This window comes from Harmonia axyridis, chromosome 4 (genome assembly GCF_914767665.1).
Source record: "Harmonia axyridis chromosome 4, icHarAxyr1.1, whole genome shotgun sequence".
Taxonomy (NCBI): domain Eukaryota; kingdom Metazoa; phylum Arthropoda; class Insecta; order Coleoptera; family Coccinellidae; genus Harmonia; species Harmonia axyridis.
The window spans coordinates 12,236,836-12,263,923 of NC_059504.1; the positions used below are offsets into that span (position 1 = coordinate 12,236,836).

At 36.4% G+C, this 27,088-nt stretch overlaps 1 protein-coding gene across 2 annotated transcripts in view; it reads right to left on the reverse strand.

Moving 5' to 3' along the window:
• Nucleotides 1-27,088, reverse strand: part of LOC123678405 (putative dipeptidase CPSG_01350) — a 341,260-nt gene that overhangs the window by 86,461 nt on the left and 227,711 nt on the right. For both annotated transcript variants that reach the window (XM_045615417.1, XM_045615418.1), the window contains exon 5: nt 20,971-21,296. In XM_045615417.1, the coding sequence (XP_045471373.1) occupies nt 20,971-21,296 (326 nt within the window). The remainder of the gene's footprint in view (nt 1-20,970; nt 21,297-27,088) is intronic.

The following is a 27,088-nucleotide window of genomic DNA, read 5'->3' on the forward strand; positions in this document are numbered from 1 at the left end:
TTCACTCGATATATTTTCTCCCAGGTAATTGAATCTTGATACCTGCTGTATTTATCGACTGCCAATTTGCATCCTATAGGGTTTTCAGAGAAGACCATTGATTGAGTCTTGTTGATTGAGATGCTCTTATTGAATTTTTCTGCAGAAGTTTTCATCTCGTATAGTAGATGTTGTGAGTCATCTTCATTTTCTGCTACGGCAACACCATCGTCTGACATTCGTATTTTGAGACCTGCATGGTATTTTGTTCATTGACAATCTTGACAAAGGTGAAATCATCAACAGTAGGCGTAGGAATTGAAATTACACAATTACACTCCATTCAAAAACAGACCTGATGGACTATCACTACAAGAAGGAGAACAACTGATTGATGTTTCATCAAATACCTTACCAAAATCGAACAAAAGTGCTAAAAAATCTTTAACAAGCTTCTGCACTGAGCTTTCGAACGACAACTCTGTTATAAAAGTCGAAGTGCTTAGGATTTTCTAGCCTTTTCCAACGTCTTATCTAAGTGAAATTGGAGTTTCTGCACTGTAGAAATAAACTTATGTTTACCCCACAGTTTGAAAAATGCTCCTCAGGGAAACCTGGTTTTAATGAAGAAGTGATTGCCAATGTTGGAGCCTATTTTGAAAGTGAAGACAATTTTTTTCACAGAAAAGGTATTGAAAATTAGAGAAGCGTTGAAGTATATGTATTATTCTTGAAAATGTCTATGTTCAGTCTAATTTTCAAGAAAAAAATATGTTTTTACTGGTTAGGCCCTGGACTTATTTAATGAAGCTTTATATGTTTTCATGTTTTATGCTAAGCATCTTCAATAAGCGACAGATTCGTAATTGAAAAATAATTACAATTTACATCTCATGCAATATTCAAACGGAAAATAAACTCACCATCCCCATCTTCAAGATCGACTCGTTTATTTTCTGATTATAAATTCCATCCAGTTTCTTTCCCGCACAAAACAATATATCATATTATTATTCGCCGAAAAAAAATTGGCAATTTCGGTTGCAACATCCCCGAGTAATGAAAAGTACGAAAACAACATAGGGGAGCCAGCCAAATGAAATTATAATTACCTCATGTGGCTACCGAATAAATAAAACAAATGGAAAACGTGGGCGTATAATGGGTTTAGTAAAAAAACCATTACAAAGGAGCTGTAAGCTCCACAAGCCCCCATCGACCTCAACAAACCAGGATTTTTCATCAAGAACATTCACTGTTGACCATTTCTAAATAATAGTCGCTGATGTGGGGTTGAAATTGATTTTTTTATCGGCGTTTTATTGCAGATTGATGTTCGAAAACGGATTTTTGAGGACTGAACGAACTGAAATTGACTGTTCAATTATTGGACTGATATTGCGTTTCTGAACCGCGGAATGGAAGTTTCAAAGCGGTTTATTGGATATGGTGCCTCGTGGCATCTCCATTCGATACGGTAGAGGGCGTGACATGTATCGTTTTTATTTTAAATGTAATTGTGACAAGTTTTTGTTGGAAATTTATTTTTGGTTCAGGGAATTCGTTCAACGATTCGCTGTAGGGTAAAGAATCAAAAGTGCTGCGCCGAAAGTGGGGCTGGGACACAGTAACAAAGCCTACACAGAACTCAACCGATTCTTTCAACTCACTCAAGTTCTGAAATTTCGACATCTTACAGGGGCAGAAAAACGTTGGATTACTAATATTGAACAGAAGAACTATATGAAATTTACATAATGGGTTTATTATTCCTTATTAAAATATGTATCACCTATCATTGAAAAAAAGGTTAACAAGCAGTAAAATTGTCTCATAACTATTTAATTTAATAGGTATCATCTGTGCGTTTACAAATAATTATTATATTAATGCTTTTTTGATTTTATTGTGTTGTTCATAGCTGACATACTTTGTAAATTTATCGTGAAAACGTTGCCGTTTTTTTCGAAAGTCTAGGCTTTATCGTGAAAAACTGGTTCGACATTTATGATTCCAAGTATTATCCAACGCTGGCCACTACTTTCTCCCATCTTTCGGGCAGCATACGAATCCAGCGTTGAAAAAACTGGTCATCTTTTGAATCGATCCAATTTTCTACTTCTTCATAAGACCGGAATTGCTGGTCAGCCAGGCCGTGTGCCATTGACCGAAACATTAATAGTCCGAGGGAGCAACACCTGGAGAATACGGCGGGTGGGGTAGGACTTCCAATTTCAACGTTTCCAAGTATGTGTTGACCACTTCCACAACATGGGATTAATTGCGTTCGATAACGATCGCTTGTGATTGTTTCAGTCGGTTTTAACAACTCATAATACACTTGTACGAGTTGGTCCCACAAAATACTGAGCATGACCTTTGAATCGTGAATATTCGGCTTGGCCGTCTACGTGGAAGTTTGGCCGGGATATCCCCATGTTTTCTGTGCATGGGATTAGCGTGATGAACCCATTTTTCGTCTTCAGTGACAATGGGATGCAAAAATCCCTTCCATATCTATCTTGCAAGCAGCTGTTCACAAGCAAACAAACGCCGTTCAAAATTTATCGGCTTCAACTCGTACGGCACCGAATTTCCTTGTTTCTGAATCATTTTCATGGCTTTCAGGAGTTTTGAAATGGCTTGTTGCGTCACTTCCAATGATCCTGCCAATTCTTGTTGCGTTTGACACGAGTCTTGACCAAGTAATGTCTCCAATTCTGCATCTCCGAAAACCTTCTCTCTTCCACCGCCATGCTGGTCTTTGACGTCAAAATCACCGTTCTTGAGGCGTTGAAACCACTCTCGGCACTCGTTCACTAATAGCGACCTCAACATAGGTATTTGAGAGCATTCGATGAGCCTCAGCCGTAGATTTCTTAATATTGAAGCAGAAAATTAAAAACTCCCGCAAATGACGAGAATTTGGCTCGTTAGGTGACATGTTTAATCGAGAATAACTTTATGGTGCAGACACAAATCATGTTATGTTTACAAATACCTAAGTGTATTGTATGACATCTACGATATATCTGTTTCTACTACTACTTACCGCTACAGCCAACTATTGCAAAACGGCGGAAGCAAAGTTGTACACTCAATAAAATACACTCACCGGAAAAAAATTCGGCCACCTAAAATTTTGCTGAAGTTCGTTGACTAAGAACTTTCGTGATTTTTCATCGATTTCAGTTATTTTTGAGCCAAATTGGAAATGAATTCTTTGGTATTAAAACCAACTCTTGAAATTCTATGTTTTATTTACAGTCACATATCGATGCAAAAAATTCAGTTCATTTTGCTTGAACAGCTTCAAACGTGTGCTAGATTTGATATTTTCTTTCCATAAATTATTCCTATATCCCCTGGTGAAATCGAATTCTTGCTCGAAGGCATCTCAGTGTTGGTGAATTAGTGTTGATCCCTTCTCCAAGCAAGGTTTGGCTCTTCGTTCCCTTTCTCATTATGTTAGGTCTGACGTGCGATGGAATTAACTCATTCTACAACCCAATATAATTTGGCAACCGACCCTCATCCACTAAAAGTAGAACATATACATGGGTAAGACATGATAGATAGTCTGGGAGGTGTTAGTAATTGATTCGATAATGGTTAGGAAGTTGTCAGAAAATTAGCATGACAGGCTATTCATACCTAAAGTAAGATACCTATGACGCCATAAAAAGTTTTTTAGCTCGTTGATCAACTTAGAGTTTCGAAAAGTTGATCATTTCCCATTATTCTACTTTATTAATATAACTATTCAAATATCTCAGCCGCTTAAACTAATTTAAAACAAGTTTTATACTTTCTATGTTTTTAGTTCCAATAAAATTGAATATTAACAACTTGAAAATTTCATTGTGTAACCGCGCAATTCAAAACTTATTTCAGGAGTTCATCTTCAGGTACTGAAGGTTCTTCAAATGATAAAGAGAATTCAAGTACAAAAACAGGATAAAAAAAAACAAAAAAAGGCTACAAATTTAAGTTAAAACATATCACTCTTTGGCTCGTTTTTTGATTTTGAAGAAGATCAATACCTTCTGCACTTGTATTATGAATAACTATTATTAAAGGCAGTATTCAGGTGAAGTTAATCTCCATACCCGAGAGGTGGCGTTGCTGGCTTCGCGTCACTCTCTAGTGAAGCATCGGTAGATTCATTAAGAACCCCTGAATTTGTGCAGAGTCACCTCTCCACGTCTTGGACAGAGATCGCTGGAAAGCCCAACTGATGAGTCTCTCGGGACGAAACATCGCAATCTTTAGAGAGAGGGCTACCTACAACTTGTGAAGAATTTTAGATACTTTTTATGGTGGGCTATACGTATTCAATTCAATTCATGGCTATTTGTGATATTTTCTGATTTAATAAATTCTCTATAATTGTATGATTGTACCCATAATTTGAAGCTATTGCTTTTATAGTTTCTAATTCAATTTATCGGTTTTCTTTGGATAAAGGTAAGCTATTTGTGATATTTTCTGATTTAATAAATTCTCTATAACTGTTGATTTAATAAATTCTCTATATAAGTTGAAAGGTTTGGAACAGTTTAACATCATCAGTTATAACTATGGCTGTGATTCTCGTGGATATGTTATATTATTTTAAGGAGACCTTTATGGAAACTTTTTGAAACTGCACTACACCACAAATATTCCAAATAAATGAAGAGATTTAGACATTCAAGTGAATGAGAATATTTTCAACTCGACTTTGTATTAACTTAGAATTTGGCACACTCATAAAAAAGGTAGACTAAAAACGAATCACACTTGGCAATCTAACAGATACACCACAGACGCTTCTAGCATTCTACGATGAATATTAAAAAAAAAATTGAAATTTCAAAAAATGTCTCAATAAAATTAACGACTTCTTCTTTGAAAGATCCGCAAAGTTCATTACCGAAAATAATAAACCAAAAGGCGACAAGTGAAAAATTCGTGGAGAATACCTGAAGTTGATTACACCCATCTATCATCCAAAAATAATCCAATCACAACCCAATGACATAACAAGCTCTCGTCAATGAAGAACAACCCGTCAAAAAACAGGTAAATTAAAAACTCCTGCGGGGATGCCATAGCAACGCCGTCATCCATTTCCGGATGATAAAGCTGGAAGAGGATTCGGGCGCTATAAAAACACATTCAAAGAATATTTCGACATAATTGAAACGGCTATGGGACCCGAAACGATTAGAATACAAAACGCAGCCGTTGCTATAACGAGGTCGTGGATCGAATATAGGCACGTTAAAATGAGTTAGTGTTTGATGAATAATTAACTAAATATTCCCATTTCCGGTCGGAGGGATACAATTTCAGCCCGAAATGAGGGTGCGCTTCTTCCGGTCCAATCGATTGTTTGTTGTTGATGATGTCTGACTATTCTGGTTCATTATTTTCGATAATGAACTTTGAACTCTTTTCTTGTACTGTGAAATTTCCGAGGACGGGGAGAAAAAGCATGGAAGTGAGTTTGTATACCCGTGGGATGGCGTTACGCTCTGCTTAATACTAAGAACGACGACACCGCTAGGAATATATAGGTTTCTCCAATAAGTGGTTTTATTTTGAGTAGCTCAATATCTGGGCAGCTGCCACTTCAGATTCTGACATCTTTTGACATTTGATAAGTAAAAACTATCTCCGCTCCATTACTACAAATGGAGCGGTTTAAGATAATTCTGGTGATTCGCTAGGCATGGGTTCCATTTCTCTTTTCTTACTCAAGGTGCTGCTATACTGCTATATTGTCACATACTGCTATACTGCTTTATTGTCAATGTCGTTTTGAGGTTAAATCAACAATAAACTTCATTTTACAAAACCTCAGAGTAATAAACATGTTCATTACTCTGAGGTTCTGTAAAAAGTAGTTTATTGTTGATTTAACCTCAAAACGACATTGACAGAAAGGAGGTGCGAAAATCAAGTATAAAGGCACCAATATCATCAGAATACAAGAAGGCTGGTCCCTTCAATCCCTTTGATCTTAAGGTTTTTTATAAGTAAGTGAGCACACCAAGCGTTTGAGACATCTTAGGTATATGCTTCAACAATGCATTGAAATTGTTCAAATATGGTGGCAATTCTGCAGTCACAGTTCTCAAAACTAAAGCGCTTTTGAGTTGTCGTGAAGCATCTTTTCAACCGACAATAGTGAAACTAGTGTAGAAATTCGAGTGGTTGAGAAAAGTTAGTAATGTGAAGAATCGAAACCGTATGCTTGGCTCAACCCAGGATAATCCGGATCATTTTGATGCATTTCAAGGATCCAATCAGCGAAGATACCACGTTGCTGGAGATTTGAGTTCTTGTGTTAACTTAAACTTCTGAACATTAAAGAAAACTTTGAGATCTCATTCTTTATGCAAAATACGGTGTAATATCTTTGGTTGAATAATTAATTTCCAAGATCGACTAGGAACCGTTAAACCTGGGTTTTCGTCAACACTATAGGCTACAACAACAATATTTCTAGTTGTTCTTGAGTGATGCACGCAATTTCGATTCTTCACATCACTAACTTGTCCGAACAGCTCATATTTTTTCACCAGTTTCACTATTGCCGCCCGAGAAGGTGCTTCACGACTACCCAAAAGTACTTTATTTTTGCGAACCGTGACTGCCAAACTTTCACCATTTTTCTAGTGCATTTTAAAATTTTCCAGTAATGGTATATATTTTACTTGTCTTCAGTTGCCCAAAAGCGGGCTTTTAAAAATGAAACCTTTTATTAGAACACTCTTTAGTTGAGTCTCACAATCATTCTGTATTTTTCGCAATTAATCTCGAAATACAATATTCATTAACAGTTTGCGAAATATTTCACTTGGGTTTTCGTCAATACTACGAGCGACAGCAGCAATATTCTCAGTTGTTCTTGAGCATTTTTCAGTTTTCACATCACTCACTTGCCCCAATAGCTCGAACTTTTCCAACAGTTTTACTATTGCTGGCCGAGAAGGTGCTTTTCGACACCCCCGAAGTGCTTGAGTTTTGCGAAATTGTCTCCTTTTTTGTAGTAAATTTTAAAGATTTGAGTACGTTGTTTTAGCATATATCGTTTCATTTGTATTAATGGCAAAGTTTTCACTTGTCAAATGTCAAAAGATGACAGCATCAAAGGTGACAGATGCCCAGATAGTTGGCTATTCAAAATTAAACCTCTTATTGGAAAACCTTTAACAATCTCTGTTGATTCAGCCAGTATGAGAATATTCACGACAATATTAATTCCCAGCTTGGAAGCCAATCGAAAAGCAGAATCAACAGATAGAATAAAAGATGCCGCAGATCCTACGGAGCGTTTCATAAATCCCATCCCCCTATCGCATAAATCGTCAAACAACAGGCCATGAGAACACGCCAAGAAGTGAACAACACCATATTTCACTGTAGCACAATGAATTTACGCAGATTGCCATCATTTCAAATAGCAAACAAGATACAAGATAATGCATGTTGTATCCGCGAACGTTTGAGCTGCATCCGCCAACGGGACCATTTATCAAGGAAGACGTGCCAGCTGTTGAGGGCGAAGAGGCTTGTCGCTGGTGGAGGAACTACAATTACTGTAATAGATGAAACCATGAGGCATCCATCAAGGATAGCTGCGGAGCAAGGATTCCGAATGGCAGATGCTCGAGTGCAATTGTTCGGAATGGAAAATGGACGGTGAGGAAAATCGAATTAGGGAAGGGTTCAACAGATCAAAGGAAACGGTGGAAGCATGTACAACAATAAGGTTTCCATTTCCTTCGGAATTAAATCGAAATTCGAAGAGTTGTATGGGTTATTTATTGGCGCTTCATCAATTTTCATCTTATTGTATTATACAAGTCAAACCACAACATATAGGCTAAAGTCGGGGTATAATAATAATGAAAGTCTTCATATCTCGATTGAAAGAACGCTTTCGACTCACTTCCACATAGCTGGCTGACTAAAATTTTGAAAATATACAAGATCGATGCAATTATGACAAATTTTCTGAAGCTTGCAATGGGCAATAGGAAAACGAGCTCCGAGCTTTCCACGGCAAACATAACAACCAGGCAAATCTCAATTAACAGGTGAATTTTCGAAGGAGACACCTTGAGATCTTTATCGTTCTGCTTGGCGCTGAACCCACTCTCTAAACAGCTGAACGCTACTGAAAAGGGTTTTAACATTAGAGGCAATAATAATACTACGACCCTCAATCATTTGCTGTACATTGATGATTTTAAACTGATAACAGGCGATAAGAACTACCTAGAAATTATGGTCAAACTAATGGAAAGATTTTCCTAAGATGTAGGTATCGACTTCGGATTGGACAAGTGTCGTACTCTCAGCGTAGTGCGAGGAAGAATTTAAGATGAACTGATTACTCCTTCAAATGAACGGGTTTTAGAAACAATGAAGTCAGATGATCTTAACGAATACCTTGGAATAAAACAGAACCGACGAGTCAACCACCAAAGAATGAAGCAAAACTCAACTACTGAGTTCGTTAGGAGAACTGAAACAATTTTAAGAACAAACCTCAACAGCAAGAACATAACTAGAGCCATCAACACATATGCATGTTCAATTCTAATATACTCATTCGGTATAGTTCCATGGAGCAAAACAGACATCGAAAACTTGCAATGCGAAATGAGAACGCTGATGACAAAAAGAAACAAGCACCATCCGAAAAGCAGCATTGAGAGGATTACGCTGCCGAGAAATGAAGAAGGCAGGGGTATACGGACATCATGGATCTTGCTAGTTGGCAGATAGAAGATCAAGCAAGTAAATCAGAGGTCTAAAAAATACCATGTGAAGCAGACAAATCAACACCTTTACAACTTCACAAGGAGAAATTTTCATACAACCACCAGACAAAGCAAGAAAAACTGGAAAGATGGAGAGGGAAGTACGGAAGACATTTCAACGAGGTGAACCAGGATCATGTCGAATCATGAATTTATTTAACTATAAATGAGATTAACAAAAAACAAACAAAAACTGAACTATACACTAAGAACGATAATTCTATTCTGCTGACTCATAAGATATTCAAATCATTACATTTGAAGCCACTCAAACCACTAATACCTCTGATGCTTGTTGGTAGACTGTTCATTTTGGGGCAATGTTATACATATGAAAATGATCTTCGGTATAGCTCAGTTCTAAATATAGGTGATGTTAGGGTATAAGTTTGGTATAGGCCTAATAGAGGACCAATCATGAAATTATCTACTTCATAATCTGGGATATGTAAATGATAAAAAGTATTGGCCCAATACAGAGCCCTGTGGTACGCCCCTACAAAGCCCAAAAACGATGAATTAAAGAATTTGTAATATGTAGCTTGGAATCTATTCTAAAGGTAAGCCTCAATAAGTGTGTTAGCATAGTCAGAGAGACCAATATGAGTCAAAATAGTCGAGAGCATAGAATGGTCTATGGTATCGAATAATCTAGAATCTGATACCTGACTTATACACCTCCACACATCTGAAAAGGAATGTAGAGTTTGCCAAATAACCTATCTGCGACTGTGATATAGTGTTTTTTAATAAGAGGTTTCAGTTTGTTATTACAAAAAAAAAACGAACCATGTAATGAAATGACATTGTGCAGCTTCAGGTAAGTATATATATTTATCGAGCTTTTCCCTGATTTACTGCGAGAAGAATTGAATATTTCATTGAATCATTTCTCCTTATATTCCTCATCTCTTGTTGAATATGCAAGTGATTTGTTTATAATGAAAATCACGTATCTGATATGATATAATTTGAGAAGTACTTCTCAAACAATATTCCACGAAATTATATATCAATTTCACCTCGAGAATTAAATTTAATGGTTATTATAGCAACTTCTACTCGCATTCTCGGTCTGAAATTGAAAAGCCTAGTAATCGTTACTTCAGAAACAGAGGAACAATTCTCGTTATATTCTCATCTGAGCGCCGATATTCAGAAAGGAATGTAATGCGAGTACCTTTCTGTTGAACACTGAATTATTCCCACTAGCTCATTCAACAGTTTTAGGGGCTTTATTAAATTTCCAATTGGATATTCGGAGTTGGAGCAGAAATCCAGCAAATTTAATAATGCTTTAGATTCAGGCGTGGAAATTTCAGGAATATGCGGTATATTATATAATGGTGTATGTTTAACGGTATTTTCACACCTTTGTCTGGTGTGGAGTTCTTCATTTGATCCGAAATATTTCAATACGAATCATTTTCAGTACACTACACTACTACCTTTACTACCATTACATGTTTAGTATAGAAGCAGTGTGATAGCTTTGCTTAGTAGAATTTGATCAATTGGATGATAATGTTTTTTCAGGAATTTAGAATAGAGTTTAGAAGAGAATGGCTATAGAGTATTCTTCACAGAAATTTAACTTCCTGGGAAGAATTTTAGAAAATAATGTAATTGAAAACCTACTATCTTTTATACATGATATCTAGTTAACATTAAAGATGATTCTTTTGAAAAAGAATAGAGAAATCATTTCTCTATAGGTATTTCCAATGTTAGCTTCAATTTCGATATTGAAAAAAACGAGTATATTTCAAGAGAAATCAATGGATGCTTATCTTATTGTAAAGGGAAAGGTTTTAAACGATGGAAAACGATATAAGCCAGATGGCCGTCATCACAATTGTAGCACCATATCCTTTTCATGAAAATTTCCATGACCAATTTGCCAATTTGGGGCTGTATATCCTCGATAACTCCACGAATTCCATTTTGAGTTCTTGGATCGGTTATGAAGCATTGGCATAGACCTTATTTTTCACGTAGCCCCAAAGAAAAAATCTGAAGGTGTTGAATCACAAAATCTCAGTGGCCAATTGTGATCACCACTTCGAAAATTACACGGCCAGGAAACTTTTCTTACAAAATTGCCTTTGTTTCATTGCTTGTGCAAGCCCACATCAATCTTCCAATTTTGGCCATAAAAAAATCATCATTCATAGCTCGGTAGCGCAATTCGTTCGCCATAACCAGCCACATTTTTGAAAAAAATAAGATCCAATCATACCACCAGCTCAAATAACGGACTAAACAGGGACACAGTGGCGAGGCTTAAGAATAATAATAATAATAAACATTTTATTCACCAAAAATTATTACATTTCAATACAATAAAATTGGGAAACGTCAAAAGAAAAACCAAAATACAAAAGAAATAAATCAATTCATCTTGTCAACAATCATTCTTGCATTTTCTTTATCATCAAATACGACACTTCTGCTTTTGAACATAGCCTGCGAATTAAAAATAGTGAAGTTCATCGAGATAGCAGATATTGTGAAGATATCATCTGAACGTGTACATTATATCATTCACGAATATTCATGAATGGGAAAGCTGTGTGCAAAATGGGTGCCGCGCCAGCTCACAATCGATCAAAAGCTACAACGCGTTAATGATTCTGAGCAGTGCTTGAAGCTGTTCAAGTGTAATAAACCTGAATTTTTGCCTCGATATGTGACAATGGATGAAACATGTCTCCATCATTTCACCCCGGAGTCCGAGTCAGCTGGTAAGGTTATGGCATCAGTATTCTGGGATGCGCAAGGTATAATATTCATGTGTTACCTCCAAAAGGGTCATACCATAAGCAGCGATTATTATATAGCGTAATGAAACTGTTTAAAGGATGAAATCGTTGAAAAACGAAGAAGAAAAAAAAGGTGCTGTTTCACCAAGACAATGCTCTGTGACACAAATAAATGAAAACAAAGGCAAAATTGCATGAATTGGGCTTCGAATTGCTTCTGCATCCACCGTATTCGCCAGATCTGGACCCAGTGACTTTTTCCTGTTTTAAGACCTCAAAAGAATGCTCGCTGGAAAGAAATTTAGCGCTAATGGAGAAGTAATCGCCGAAACTGAGGCCTATTTTGAAGCGAAAGACAAATCGTACTACAAAAATGGTATCGAACATCGAGGATCGCTATAATTGCTGTATCGCCCTCGAAGGCAACTATGTTGAATAATAAAATCGAATTTTGTCAAAAAAATGTGTTTTACTAAGGTAGACCGGAGACTTTTCAATAGGCCTGTTAATTTATAATATATCTAATGACATGAATAATTAAATGGTCTTTTACTTTTTCCGAACCCTTTTTTCATCAACATCTATAACGATATGATTTTAAATGTACAGCAAAAAAAAAACCGTAACGAATTATTCATGCATGAAATAAATTAGGGCATCCAACAAAAAGGCATATTCCATATGTTTCACGAAACAACTGCTGCTGCAATAATTCATTCCAGCCCAATTAATTCTGCTTCAATTTCGAAACGGCAACATTTTTTCCATACAGTTGACTTACTATCAGCCTACCGGACTGGACCGTTTAATAGGAATAATTTCGATTTGATGAAAAAAAGCGTAGGTGTAATTATTCTGCAGGAGGGGTTATTTCGTTTCGTATAATTGACCAGAGCTTGAAAGTTTCAACTTTCAACAAAATGATTACTTAGGTTTGCTTTCAAATTTACTGAAGGGTGTAGAGTTTTCCAATATGATGTTTCATTTTGAATAGATGGCTATATGGGCAGCTGTCACTTATAAATTTGTCATCTTTTGAGATTTGACAAGTGAAAATTACGTCATTACTGAAGATGGAACGATACATGCTTTAACAACGCACTGAAATTCATAATATTGTAAACATTTTGCGATTCCAAAACTGAAGCACTTCTGGGTCTCCTCGAAGCAACTCATGAATATGAAGAATTGTTGTTTGGAAAATTCAAAAATGATTTGTTAAAAGCCTCTTCATTTTCCATACTCCAAAATCCTTGAAATATGAAATTCGAGTATTATTGATGGCATATCTTCCCCTTTACAGTGGTACATTGATTTCTCCCAAAATATACTCTGGTTTTATATCTAAATGAAACCACTTACTGGAAAATTCTTCAGAGGAAGTTTTGTGATTGTAATATGAGATTGCTGAATAGATGTGCCTCGGGACTTCTTCGGAAAACTGTTTTATATTTTCAGTAGAGAAATATTAACTTTATCATACTTATTTGAATATGTCAATGTCTTGCTTCACATTTTGAGTACAGTTTAAGTATTAAATTAATATATTCTCCACACAGTGAATTATTTCCATTTCGTTGATAAATTATGAAAATACATCAGAAATAATTCGGAATATATCGGAAAAAAAAATTTTCGTGTTTCTTTCCAGCACCTGATTTCTGAAGGTGGTAAACTTTTGGTTATTGAATAAGCAAATCCAATAATTTCAGATGGGTTTTTTTTGAAATTCTAGATCTGATTCGCTTGATGCATCCATTTTTTTTCTCATTGCTAAATAGTTCAATACTTCAATTCGAAATGAATATGACGTTTTGAAATAAATGAATGAATATGACTATTCCCCTCAAAAAATTTCAACGAATCATATTAACGCATATAATACAAATCACTTAGTAACAATACAATAATTTTGAATATCAATGCAGCATGAAAATACTCGGGTATTTACCCCTTGTGCTTGCCAAATTTTCGAATATTCTCCCGACTTCAGGAGACAAGCACTCTTTGGTAAGCACTAGGTGGAAAGCACTCGATGGAAAGCACTCGGTGGCAAGCACTCGGTGGCAAGCACTCGGTGGCAAGCACTCGGTGGCAAGCACTCGGTGGCAAGCACTCGGTGGCAAGCACTCAGTGGCAAGCAGTCGGGATATAATAACTGACAATCAATTCAGATCACAGATAGTTTTTTTCTCTATATTACCGAAATAAGGTCGGTAACCATAACCAGTGATGGAATGAGATTCAATGCTCATTTTCACGGTGATAGTAACTATAACCATAGTACTATCATCGTGAAAATGAGCCTTTAGTCCAAATGCATACAAAATCGGTATGACAGAATTATTATTACATGTCAAGTGAGGGAATACTAACATTGTGTTCAAATGCGAAAAAAGAAAAGCTAAATTGTTTCTTCTAGAAACAACACAGCATCACTCAGTACCTCCTTCAACTGAAATGACAAATCATAAACGCGAAAGCTTTCTCTGGAATATTACGAATATCAGTTTGACCTGAAACACAACACGCTTCTCAACTTTGCCATGAATGGCGAAGAACATTTTCTCATCTTGCTCCATCACAATTCTTCCAGCGCAGGCAGACAGATTTATCGCAGGGACGTTTCTTTCACGAGACCGAGGAGAACCAGGAATTAACCCGATAAAGGTATGAAATATGACTTGTGCATTTCGCAAAACAATATTCCGCTTTTGAAGTATATCAGCACGTAGGACAAGATTCGCACTTCTCGGGAATATTTCAGACCCACGCTCACGGAAAGAAATGGGATGGCAGGCGAAAAAAGCAGTGGCGGTTCGTTGTTTCATTGTAACTGTTGGATATAATAATAATTTGGTCTTTGTTATGCAGTTTTCATTAGATAAGTCTATTAATAATAAGGCGAAGTCCAGCAGAGCTGTTCAACACAATCCCACCGATGATCTGATTTTAATTACAAATATTCACAAGTTGTGCAAGAAGAAAAAAACAATAAAACAAAAAAAAACAATAATGCGGGGTAACTTCAATTTAGGAGCTATGAAAAGGGAGGAACACAAGGAAATTTCGATTTTTCAATACAAAAGTTAATTAAGCGAACAACGTATGTGGTCAATAGCGGCAGACAATATTTCAGCATTGAGAATGATATACGGTCTGTGCCAGAGGTGCCACTTTTTAGACTCTGGATGATCTTATTGACACTGTCAACATTTACCAATGCAAACTAAATCACCTGGCCTTTTGTATACCTCAAAAAAATGCTGCAGGGCAAAAAAATAAAGATGAATATTTCTACAGAAAATGGATTTGAAAGTTAGAGGAATAATTTTTGAAGGTGAGTAGGCTGATGAATAGAACCGAATGTTCAAGAAAAACTGCATTTTTACTATGTAGTAACATATAGAATGAAGTGTAATATACACTTCTGTTAGTAATAGGCTCATGAATGAACAAACGCTCAAAAATTCGACGTAAACACATTTTTGAGCGCTCGTTCAATAATGCAAGAATTGCTCTTTTGGAAACCAAAAATATACCTTTACAGTTGTGAGTTCTGTATAGGTGCAATTGGCGCATGAATTAATGAGCTCTCAAAAGCTCCTGTCAGTACTTTTTTCAAATATTATTCAAGTCTTTCAGTATCAGAATGATCTCGAACAATTAGAATTGGAATTTTAGAATTCTTTCTCTTGTAGCCCTTTCATCGAGCCGCCACTGTAAAGGGAGCATCATCCCTACTGCTTGCTGTCGTCGAGTGGTAGGAATCCCGGAAAATTCATTTCGTTCATTGGTGAACGCCGTCGGATCTAGAGTTGAAAAATGACGGTTGTAGATCAGCTCTTGTTCGCCTGGAATGTCAGGGATATTACACTAATAAACAATTCATCTATAATGTAGATAACAGAATACACTCCCTAGAAGAAGGACTGATTTATAGTGAATGAAGTGTCTAGCTTTCATTTTAGGATAGAGAAATGATTTTGCTGTCGATTAATTTTCAGATGAAGTTGCTATACGTAGATTGCAGATTTGAGAGGAGTGTACCCTATCAGAGCTATTTTTTCCAATTAGTCTACTGCTCTAGTGTTCTAATGAACTCCAGTATCTGGTATGGCTTCAAGAAGGTTACTTTCTTCTTGTCTTGACTTCTACTAGTCAACTTTTGCGTTGGCTGTCGATGGCAAGGTGATCTGCAGTTTCTTCCTCCTCCCCACAGAAGCTGCACTCGTCGTTTTCTGCTAGACTCATTCTCATGAGGTGCTCAACATAGGAACATTTCACTAGAGTGTTTCTCTTGAGGTCTTGTCCATCTCCTGAAACTCTTTGTTGTAGTTACATTTACCTATATCACAGAACACAGTTCTAGGCCAATGAAATGAGTTTGTGCTTCTTTTCTGGCAAGAGTGTTAAACTTTTCATTCCCTTTAATTTCCGGGTGATCTGGTACCTACACTTAACATACCTTGTCCTTGCCTATTTAGATTAAACTCTGATCAAAGATTAAGGCTGAAGAAAATTTTATTTTTATTATTTCCTTAACCACCTTATACATAATGAGTATTCCCTAAAAATAATCATGAAATCACCTTTATCTGAGGAGAGTTTTACGCTTTTTTCAGTGGTGTACAACGAATTTTGATTAATATGATACTTTTCATCTATGTCTTTAGTGACAAAATTTTGTGAAACGTTACAAAATATTGGAATCTTGAATAACTTCACAACCTGATGAAATTTTGGCCTCTCTCAATACACGCTGTGGCGTATTTTGCACCTGGATTTGCATGTTCATCCATATTAGTTGGAATGCTCAGAACATATGCCGATTTTTCGCATCCAAAATTATTCAGCGACGAAGCAGTGAAAAGCCCCAGCTCATTGACCATCGACAAAAGTCACTGTATGGTGTGAAATTTGGTCTGCTAGAATATTCGGCCAGTAGGTTTTTGAAAATGAAGGTTTCTCTCAAATCGTAAATTTTCATCGCTATAGTCAAATGATTACCGATTTTTTCCTCCTGAAATCAATTATATGTAATTGGAAGAGATGTGGTTCCAGCAAAATGACGCAGATAGCCACAAAACATCACCTGTTTTGGATTCATTGCAAGAAAAATTCCCAGGACGTTCAATTCCTCGTTTTGGCAATGTGAACAGGCCACCAAGATTTTGTGATATATCGTCTTTGGATTTTTTTTGTTGGGTTATGCGAATGATCGTATTTATGTAGGATCCAGTTATTGTTCCCTGTAAATAATTGAGATGGTCAACAGGATGCTTGGAGACCTATTAGTTTTTTCAAGTGTCGAAGGCATGACAGTTTCAATGATTTACAGGGAACGAATTGTTATTGTACATATAATGTAAAAAGGATGTGTTATTCTTCGAGGTGTCGAAGATATGTCATGGAGTTGTAAATCTTGAAGAGATTTACTGGTGGTTGGGAAAGTTCGAAGACAAACACGGTTGTACCAGATGTGTCACATCTGGGTATCAGGTTCTAGTCCTTCGAGAATATTCGATTTCCAGGAATCCGTGAAGATCTTTGTGGGTGGTACGGCAAAGCTCTTATTGGACTAGGGGATAGTACTTTCCCTAAGTGTGTGGTCAAGCCGGAAGGAGGGAAGGATATTCAGAGTGGACGGGGTGAGTTGCGGTCAGAGGACGAAGTAAGTTCGAGTCGAGAGTCAGTTTAAGTTAAGTCGAAGACGGGTAAATTTCAAGGCAAGTCTGAGATGAGTCAAGTTCGGTCGGTCAACTTAAGACGTAAGACGAAAAGACGGTTCGCGGACTAGATTAAGACGAGTCGCGAACGAGTTAGAGACGAGACGACCGAAAACTTGAAGTACGACGAAGACGTGATAAACGAAGACGTTTCGAGTAATCAACAAACGAGTTAAAGACGAAATTCAGTACCGTAGTGAGAAACTTGTAATTAAGACGTAATTAGGATCTTTTCAATACTGAGTTTGTACTGTATAAGTGTGGCTTTGTAAATAGATGTAAATAATTGAAAAGAGTTTAATTATTACAAATCCAACAAAGTCACGGAGAAAAAGACGAAAGGCCAGGTAATCGAATCATACCTCTAGACGATCGATCAACCAAGCCTACATTTATGCTGACAATCTTCTGACTATTGACGTTCTGAAAATGGATAGCTATACATCTTAGGCCCAGTTTCACCAAATGCTTTAATCTTGACTTAGCTCTTAAGTGAGGCCTTAGATCACGATTAATGTAATGTAGCGTTTCACCACACTCCAAAGCGCCATTTAATCGACCAATCGCGATTTAGCACTAATCGGCCATTTTTGGAGGATTATAACCTTTCAAGTTGAGATTAATAATTATTTATCAGTATGGAACTCTTGTCTATGTAATTATTTTTCCGGAAATTTCTAATTTTTGGGTCAATTTCAAAATATGACTATATGTATAGGCTCAATATTTCCCATTTAAAATACACGTAAACTTTGTTTTTGTGTTTTATGAAATTTATTGCAAAGAATAATTTATTGATATGTTTGATTGAAATATTATTTAAGAAGCAGTTAAACTTGTTAATAAAAATAAATAAGTTAATAAAATTACTTATATAGTTTTTTTCCAGAATGTGTGGTTTTGTGAAATGGGATAATTTCTTTTTAACTTCTGCAAGTTTCCGATATTTCGAAGCACATCACTCGACATTTTCGGCAAAAATTAACTTTGTTTTTTGTTTACAAGATGACAAATGTTTTGAAATGTTATGAGTTATGAATGAATGACACCTGACACCTAGCGCCAATGGTGGTCATCACTGCTAATACGATACAGAACACTATTATAACTCTTTGTTCACAACGTTGCCAAATGGTTTGACTATTTAATCGCGATTTGGTTAATCACGATCATCTTCGGACGGGTTGATGCATGGTGAAACAGAAAACACTGTTAAGCCTGCTTTAGTAACAAGCGGAGTTTAATCAATCTGGGATCAAGTGCTGTTTGGTGAAACTGGGCCTTAGTGTTTATGAATCTCGGATTGAAGTAACAGAAAAAAAATCGCCTGGAAACACCCAATTCCTCAAACAGAACCGATCCGACTCCTCTCCCTACCAACTGAGATTCCCGAAAAACATCGTGATACCGACAACAAACTTCGGAGAGAAAAACTCTCAACTCCAGCGTGAAACGAACTGTCGCACACATCAGCGAGCATCATATCTATTTCCTCGCACTAACAAGCGCTGACGCTGCAAGATTCGGTTTTCATTTCCGATTTCACTCATCACGGGGCCTCCGTCTCCAAGAAGTCTCTGCGAACGGTCCGTAACAATAACAGACCGCAGCATTATGACATTATCACGGACGAAACGTCAAATCCGGATATTTCTCAGTTGGCCAGCGGAAACGATAGGATTGTGTTTTGTGTCCCTTGTCTTTTTGACGTGGTTGGAACTCGTGTGATTTTTTTCAGTTCCATTGGTTAGATTAGATTGGAACATAGACTAATAGATATACGTAGATAGAGGGAGTGAACGCAATTTTTACATGTCCCCAACATGGTTAGATTACGTTGTCGTGTGATGTACCCAGCTAGGATAGGTTCGGTCAATCGTTATACAGTAGAAGGAATGGTCAATTAATACTCTGCAGACTCATCAAAGGGTATTTATTTCTTACGCCACACTGAACTGATCACAGATGATATCTCACATGTGTAATTCAAGAATGTGAGCATCGAATGAATGAATTACAGAATACTACTGAATAAGATTATTATTACTACTTCATGTATCTAGCGACATGATATATATTTAGTATTTATATTGTATATTCACAACAACCTTGCGAGTTGATAAATACAACACGATCGACAAGGGTAAACATAGTAAATATATTTATATTTCAAGATTATGTTTGGTTATACGGACCTTGTCATCTCAACTCAAGTATGAAAATATACAGGTTCTTCATACTGATACATACTACAGTCGGATTGTGATATATTTTCCAATCCACAATTTTACTATATTGTTATGAATGTATGTAGGCTTGGTTAATCGATCGTCTAGAGGTATGATTCGATTACCTGGCCTTTCGTCTTTTTCTCCGTGACTTTGTTGGATTTGTAATAATTAAACTCTTTTCAATTATTTACATCTATTTACAAAGCCACATTTATACAGTACAAACTCAGTATTGAGAAGATCCTAATAACGTCCTAATAACAAGTTTCTCACTACGGTACTGAATTTCGTCTTCAACTCTAGTTTTAATACTCGAAACGTCTTCGATTATCACGTCTTCGTCGTACTTCAAGTTTTCGGTCGTCTCGTCTTTGATTTGTTCGCGACTCGTCTTTATCAAGTCCGCGACTCGTCTTAATCTAGTCCGCGAACCGTCTTTACGTCGTACGTCTTAAGTTGACCGACCGAACTTGATCTTTACTCGTCGTCGACTTAAGTTAAACTGTACCGTCTGTACCTGTCTTCGGTTTAATCTGAGCTGTGCTCTCTGTCGATTCGAACTACCCTCTCTCGGTTTGACCACACCCTTAGGGGAAGGTACCATCCCCCTAGTCCAATAAGAGCTTTTGCCGTACCGCCCCAAAGATCTTCGCGGATTCATGGAAATCGAATATTCTAGAAGGACTAGAACTTGAGAAAAAGATGTAACACATCTGGTACAACCATCTCGTTCTAGAACTTTCCCAACCCCATAAATCTCTTAAGTTTTACAACCGACATGACACATTCTTCGCACCCCGAAGAATAACACATCCTTTTTACATTATGTACAATAACAATTCGTTCCCTGTAAATTCATTGAATTTGTCATGCCCTTGGCACTTGAAGAGACTAATAGGTCTCCAAGCATCCGGTTGACCATCTCAATTATTTACAGGGAACAAAAAACTGGATCCTACATGTATATGATATTGAATGAAATAGATTCATTTTAGTGATTCCCGATTAAATATTCAAGTTTGAATATTTGGAATCCGCTATATTTCCTAATTGTCGAATTCATAATAAGCAGAATATTTATTATTTTTTGTATCTACCTATTGAAATCCAAGGTTGGGCCACTTTTGCTCTCCTAGTGTCATCGGTTGTTTCACGTCATTTGGCACGCTTGAAGTTTGTTTTCTGAATTTCTGATATATTTTGGTATTTATTTCAATATACATATTTTGAGTTTATATGAAACGTTGATCCACTATGAGACATAAGAAGTGCGTTCTTCGTGGAGAAACTCGCGAATTGAGTGAAATATCGTATCACTGATATGTTTTCATTTTCGCGCGCCTCATGTCAAATTTGATAGTTCATGTGGGAGACAAAATTTTCTTACTGAAAATGACAATTCTACAATTATTGAAACATTACAAATAAGAGAAAGAGATAATACACCAACCTGAGCTGCAACTCTGCCCTGCTCCAACCTCAGCAGATCCGTGTGGCTCCAAGCACTCGTTGACCACGGAGACACGTGACGAAGATCCTCATTGAACTTGAAATTTTTCAGTTTGTTATGCAAGAACTTACGAATGTTCCATGGTAGGTCATTATGACCGTCTATCAGAGGCACTTCCTGTAGTAGTCTGGTAGCGAACTCCAGTCGCTCATCGTACGAGGCACTTGAGCTTATTTTTAAGGCTATGGGCACACCCACGCCCGCAGCGGCAGCGAACAGTAGCACTATGATTATTATGTACCAATGGCGGGTCGACATCTCAATTTCTGAAACAAAATGAAATTTTGGAATTGACTCATAAATAATTGTTAGATAAGTACGCCACTAACGTGGAGTTACCTTCCAGCAACAACTAGAGCTTGTTACAATGCTCTAGCATCAGTGCAAGGATAATTTTCAATAGAGCAGATATTTGTAAATGTGTGTAACACTTTTTTATGGCAATGAAGAATTATTATTATTATTATATTTGAGGCGAAAAACAGAGATAAAATCTTTTGAACAATGGACTAGTTTTCATTTTTTTGCTAAGGATTAATTCTAAAAATTTAAGTAAAATGAAACAAAAATGTGGAAGAATCATTGAAATATCTCTAGAAATGAAAAATTTATAGGACTTTGAAGTTGCGCTTGGAAGAATAATTTCATAGTCTAGTGTGTGACGTCACGCCACTTACACGAGGCGACTGGTATTCGCAGAGTGCTTACGAATTCATTGGTGTACAATCACTTGTGCCGTTCGTGTCGTGTTTTGTTCGTTACTCGATGGCTGAAATATGAAAAAAAATCCTACAAATATTGTATTGTGCCTATGTGTGCAAGCACAACAATTAAAAACCCCAATAAATTGTTTTTTTCATGCACCAAATGACATGAATCAAAGGAAGAAATGTTGCAAATTAATGAGGCGTGACTTAATTGGACCTAAAACTACTTCATATGAGTGTGAAGATCATTTTGATGTAAGTACCTATCAGTACTAGCTGTCTATTTTTGATAATAAAAATACTAAGGTGTAAGTTGGTTTGAAATAAGTTATTGAGTAAAAATAACTTTGTCCTTTCACGAAGCCTTCTTCCATTATATTAACTCGAGTTAAAACTACACTGTACAACTACAAACGGCGTGAGAGCCTTGGCGCGGCTAAGTATTTAAACGTAGTTTATGGTGTAGCGATCATAGGCAAGTGGCGTGACGTCACAGACGAGTTGGAGACCAAAGACATTCCGCGCTAAAATACGTGAATTTAAATAATCTATTTCTCAGTCATTTATTGATTGATTTTCAAAAATTTTTCACTGATTTATCAGTTTTGCTCTATATTTTAATTCTATCGTGTTAAATATAGTATTATCAACATCATGAAACTAGTCCATTCCCATTCCAACATCGATTTGAGGGAAGTGGGGTACAAGTAAGCGTGTTGCAGATGATTATGCATAGATTATATGAATTCTAAGGGAGTATTTTATAGGAAACGAGAATGATGTATTTGACCAAGATCCAACAGTGATTTGATTTCTCCGATAAGAATGATGGGTTTCTCTGATGCAGTAATTATACTCTCTCGCCGGAGGTGGCGGAGCTACTGGATTCAACCCTTACCCTTGTGAGTATCTCATTTTTGTAAGATCTATTGCTTGAACCAGATGGTGTGCACTATTAATGGGTGTTTCTTCTTTTTCATTGATGTTATTTGAATGTTTGTATATTTCGATGGCTCCCATATTCATTCGAGAATACAAGCTTTTAATATATGTTCTCGAGAAGATGTCCATCGCTGAGAGTATGTTCAGCAAGTGTGGTCTTATCTTATCTTATGGTTTAGTTTAACCGACAATAATGCTCCTGGACTTGGGTTCTAATGCTCCTTCTTGTAATACCAATGTAAACTTTTCCACAACCACAAGGTATTCTGTATACACCAGCTCAAGAAAGCGAATCCATTTCAATTTAGCACTTTTAAGTATTATCCTAGGACTTGTGTGGGTTTGAAAATGGATTTTATGTCTTAAGTTTTCCTAATTTGTCTGAAATTATTTCTGTAGCTCTGCTGTCTTGTGGTTGACATCGTGGTCATATTTCTCGATCGATTTAGACTAGATTAGATGACAAGGTTGGTCTCAAGTGACTCAATTCCTCCTGAACGTATTTTGGTTCACAATTGCCCGACTCTGTCTACAATTGTCTTGATAACTTCTTGTTTTTGTTGTGGATGATGGTAAGAATCCTTGTGTAGATATCAAACTATGCGAGTTGGTTTCTGTAATACCTGGTTCAAGTTCACCATTTGAGCATCTTGTTACTGAGGCGTCTAGAAAGATTGGTCTTTTTTCAACTTCTATGGTGAACTAGCTGTTGGGATATATGGTTTTGAGATGGCTAAAAGAGCCGTTTAAATGATTTTCACCATAAGCCTGATGACGAAGGCGTCATCCACATATCTCAGCCCAGTTGAAGGCTTTATTATTATGTTAGCATTTTCGAATTTTTCCATCAAGAAGTTTGCGATGGCTGGTATTAACCACAACCAGTTGTTCGAAAAATTCACCATTTCACCATTTCACTGAAAATAGCTGGATGCTAGGCAAAGTTTGCAGAAATATGTTATGTCTGCCGGAAATAATTCTGATATATGGTCTAAGGATTCTTTGGTAGGCTACAGTTGATGAAGATAACAATGGGAATCGAACATTCCAAATTTGAATTGATTGAATATTGAAAATAAGATAGAGGTGGAGCATGATAACGAATTGATAATTTTTAGTTGAAAATGTGTGTATATCTAAAAAAATTACAATTATAATGAGGAATAGTATCGAGATTGAACGTCAAAATAACTTTATTTTATCCAGACTTCCAGAAAACACCCTGTATATCGGAAACTACGAGACTTAGACTACCCATATGAGGAATTTCCAAATCAGCTCAATCTCCTCTACTCACAGTTATTATTTGTCCCTTTTCTCGTGAATCACCCTGTATCTGTTTTTTAGAAGAAGTTGTTGAATTTCACCCTTCCGATCAATAAATTAACCCGAAGAATCATTGGCCGCTGATTCTCCAGCCAGGCAACATTATCCAGCCTTTTCTTTCATAATCTGGGGAACTTATTGTTGCAGAGAAGAATTTACAGGCGAGGCATCTCAATTTATGGGGGATTAAACTGTTATTTCCTTTCATATATAAACCGGCCGAATGTTCAGGAGAGGAATAATAACCGTCAGAACCGGAACAGATCGCTTGGAAAATAAAAAAAATAGTGGTCCCTTAAAACCCGAGCGTCGAAGAAGTAGGATAGCTGAAATTTTCAGGAGATTGCCTAGAACATAACAGAAAAACAATTCACTAACTATAAGTCAGGTTTCACGGGTTTATTCATATGCTATTCAATACTTGAGAGTTTTATTTGTGACTTGAGGTTGATAAATATTTCCTTCAAGGAATTCCATGTGTATAATCACTTCGTGTAGAAGTAGATTATAGAGAATTGGCAAAGAAACGTTTCGATATAGTAAATATCTTATGCGACATAAGATATAGAATGCTATTACTTGAATAATAGATAGATAATGCTTCTTTATTTCAAATACAATGTTATACAAAGAAAAAATTCAAGTGAAATGACGTCATACATTTACAGGCCCTTATACCGCCCCTTCGAAATATTCTGCCAGACTATATGGCTCTAACATTACTAATGAATTCTTTATTCTATTCCTGAATAGTTTGTAATCTGATATACATTTAATTTGATTAGGCAACTTAGTGAAAGCTCCTATACTCATGTAAGATGGACATTTCTCTGTTAATGTTAACCTATGTGCAGGAAAGTTTATGTCTAAAGATCTTGTCTTATATATATTTTAATTCTCTTCTGTAAAATCGTGCCTATTTTTGTGCAGAAACAACAAATATTCGAACAAATATAGACCAAAGACTGTGAAAATATTCTTATTACAGTGTTCTTATCCTTATAATATGATAGTATATTATTTAACTGAGCGAAATGTAGGTCATATCTCACGCAGGGAAGTTTGCAGAACGAGCTGCAGGCGAGTACTGTATTTCATCGAGTGAGTTATGACCATTAAAACATTAAATACTAAAATACAAGAAAAGAGAAAGAACTTTATTGACAACCCCCAAAAGTTACCTATAAACGTTAAAATTGACGTTTATATGACATTCCCCCCCTCAATAACTATAATAGAATGTTCCCTTTCGGCCAACCAAACAAAAACCAGAAGTATAGAAGCAGAGAGCCATCTTTTCCGCTCCAACAAAAAAAGTTGAGTGGATTCAAATCCGGTGGCCTTGCCGGTCAGGGTGTTTTACCTCTAGTGTAAATTTCTCAATAGAGAATCCATCCTGCTGAAACCAAATTTCTTCCGTTATTAAAGTTCTGTACAGCTTGACAACTTGGAGCATTTGCAAATATTTTTTCCCTATCGAAGTTGCCATCAATTATAAAAAATTCCACAACATCACATCCCAAAGAAACAGTCCATACCTTCAATATTTTGGATATTGCGTCCTTCATGATCAAATATTAATTTTCCTGGACTAGGGATTCACGTCTTGGCTTGAACTTCAAGCTTCTTGACTCAATCTCAAGCCAAGTACCTTGAACTTGACTGGAAATCAACTCAATTAGAAGTTTTTCAATATTGAGTCAAGTATTTATTTATTAACATTACTTAACATTGAAAAACTACTACTCGACTTGAACTTGAGTTGATTTCAAGTCAAGCTCAAGCTACTTGGCTGATAATTTTAATTTTTGTCTCGAATAAATTAATTTCAGAATGGAAATTCTTACTTGGCAATGGCCTTTCACGAAAGACTAAGTGGAAATTGAACTATGCTAAAAAAATGATACCAAAGATCACTCAGTATTTGATGATATAAGAGATGAAGACTTACAGCGGTAGGAGAAGTATTCTCCTCATATTTTCAATTGTTTTCGCTCTCCGGTTGACTTTTGGTATACATTTCTTTCTAACGCATATATTGAACCTGAGATACCGTCTTGTCAGCACTGTATAGGGTGACAATGGTAGCTTTGTGAATAATATTTTGAAACTAGAGGATACTACTGTCGAATGATTTTCCCTTGTTATATTCAATATTTGTTCCATAATTAAAACAGTTAATAGTCAATTCGATCATCGTTTTTAATATTTGTTATTAAGTGCAATACAATAAAAATATTCATTGTATATGAGTTTTTACTTCATTTTAAAAGTAATAACTACACACAAAAAAATGATAGATTTCAAGGCAGTTGGAACTGTAGCAACCTCTGGTACATCATCCCAAATATGTTTCTTATCCTTATCCTCCTTATCCTCATGCGTTGTTCTTAAGTAATTAATAGTAGTTGAAGGAGGAGGAGACCAAGGATAAGCATCACGATCATAACTAGTTTTTATTCCATTGCCATTGGTTGAATCAGACCTCAGACCTGTAGTTTTGACCGCAGCAGCTGCACTAGTTTTGACCACTTCAGGGCTGGCACTGCTTCGAAACTCTTCTTTGACACCATCGGATGGCGACTTTGGGATACACTTATCTTCCTTACATTCTATGCAATGAAATACCACATCAGCATCTGCTGTTTTTGCTGCTTCACCTGCTTTGGTGCATGTTTCTGTTAGACCACAACCAATTGTGTCTTTTCGTGATTGTCCGTCTTTAATTACTACGAATCTCACGCAAACCTGAGGATCAGTGCATTCTTCAACGGTTTCTCCTGGAGTTTTATAGTTGAAGCTACTATTTTTGTAGCAACTCAGAGACTTCACCCCAAGTACGTAAAAGAATAAAATAAATACTGGTAAAAAAAAGGTCTTCATAGGATTTTTCAAGCTTATTTCATTAATATAAATTCACATAAAAATATTTTTCATTAAGTTGTCAACATGCAACTGTCAAAAGTGAGTACTTGATTGATAATGAATTTTTAAGGAGGCAATGCTACAGAAAACAAACAATGCGAACAAATTATTGCTTGAATCAAAACGGAATGAAAGAAAATATTGCAATAAATGACAGA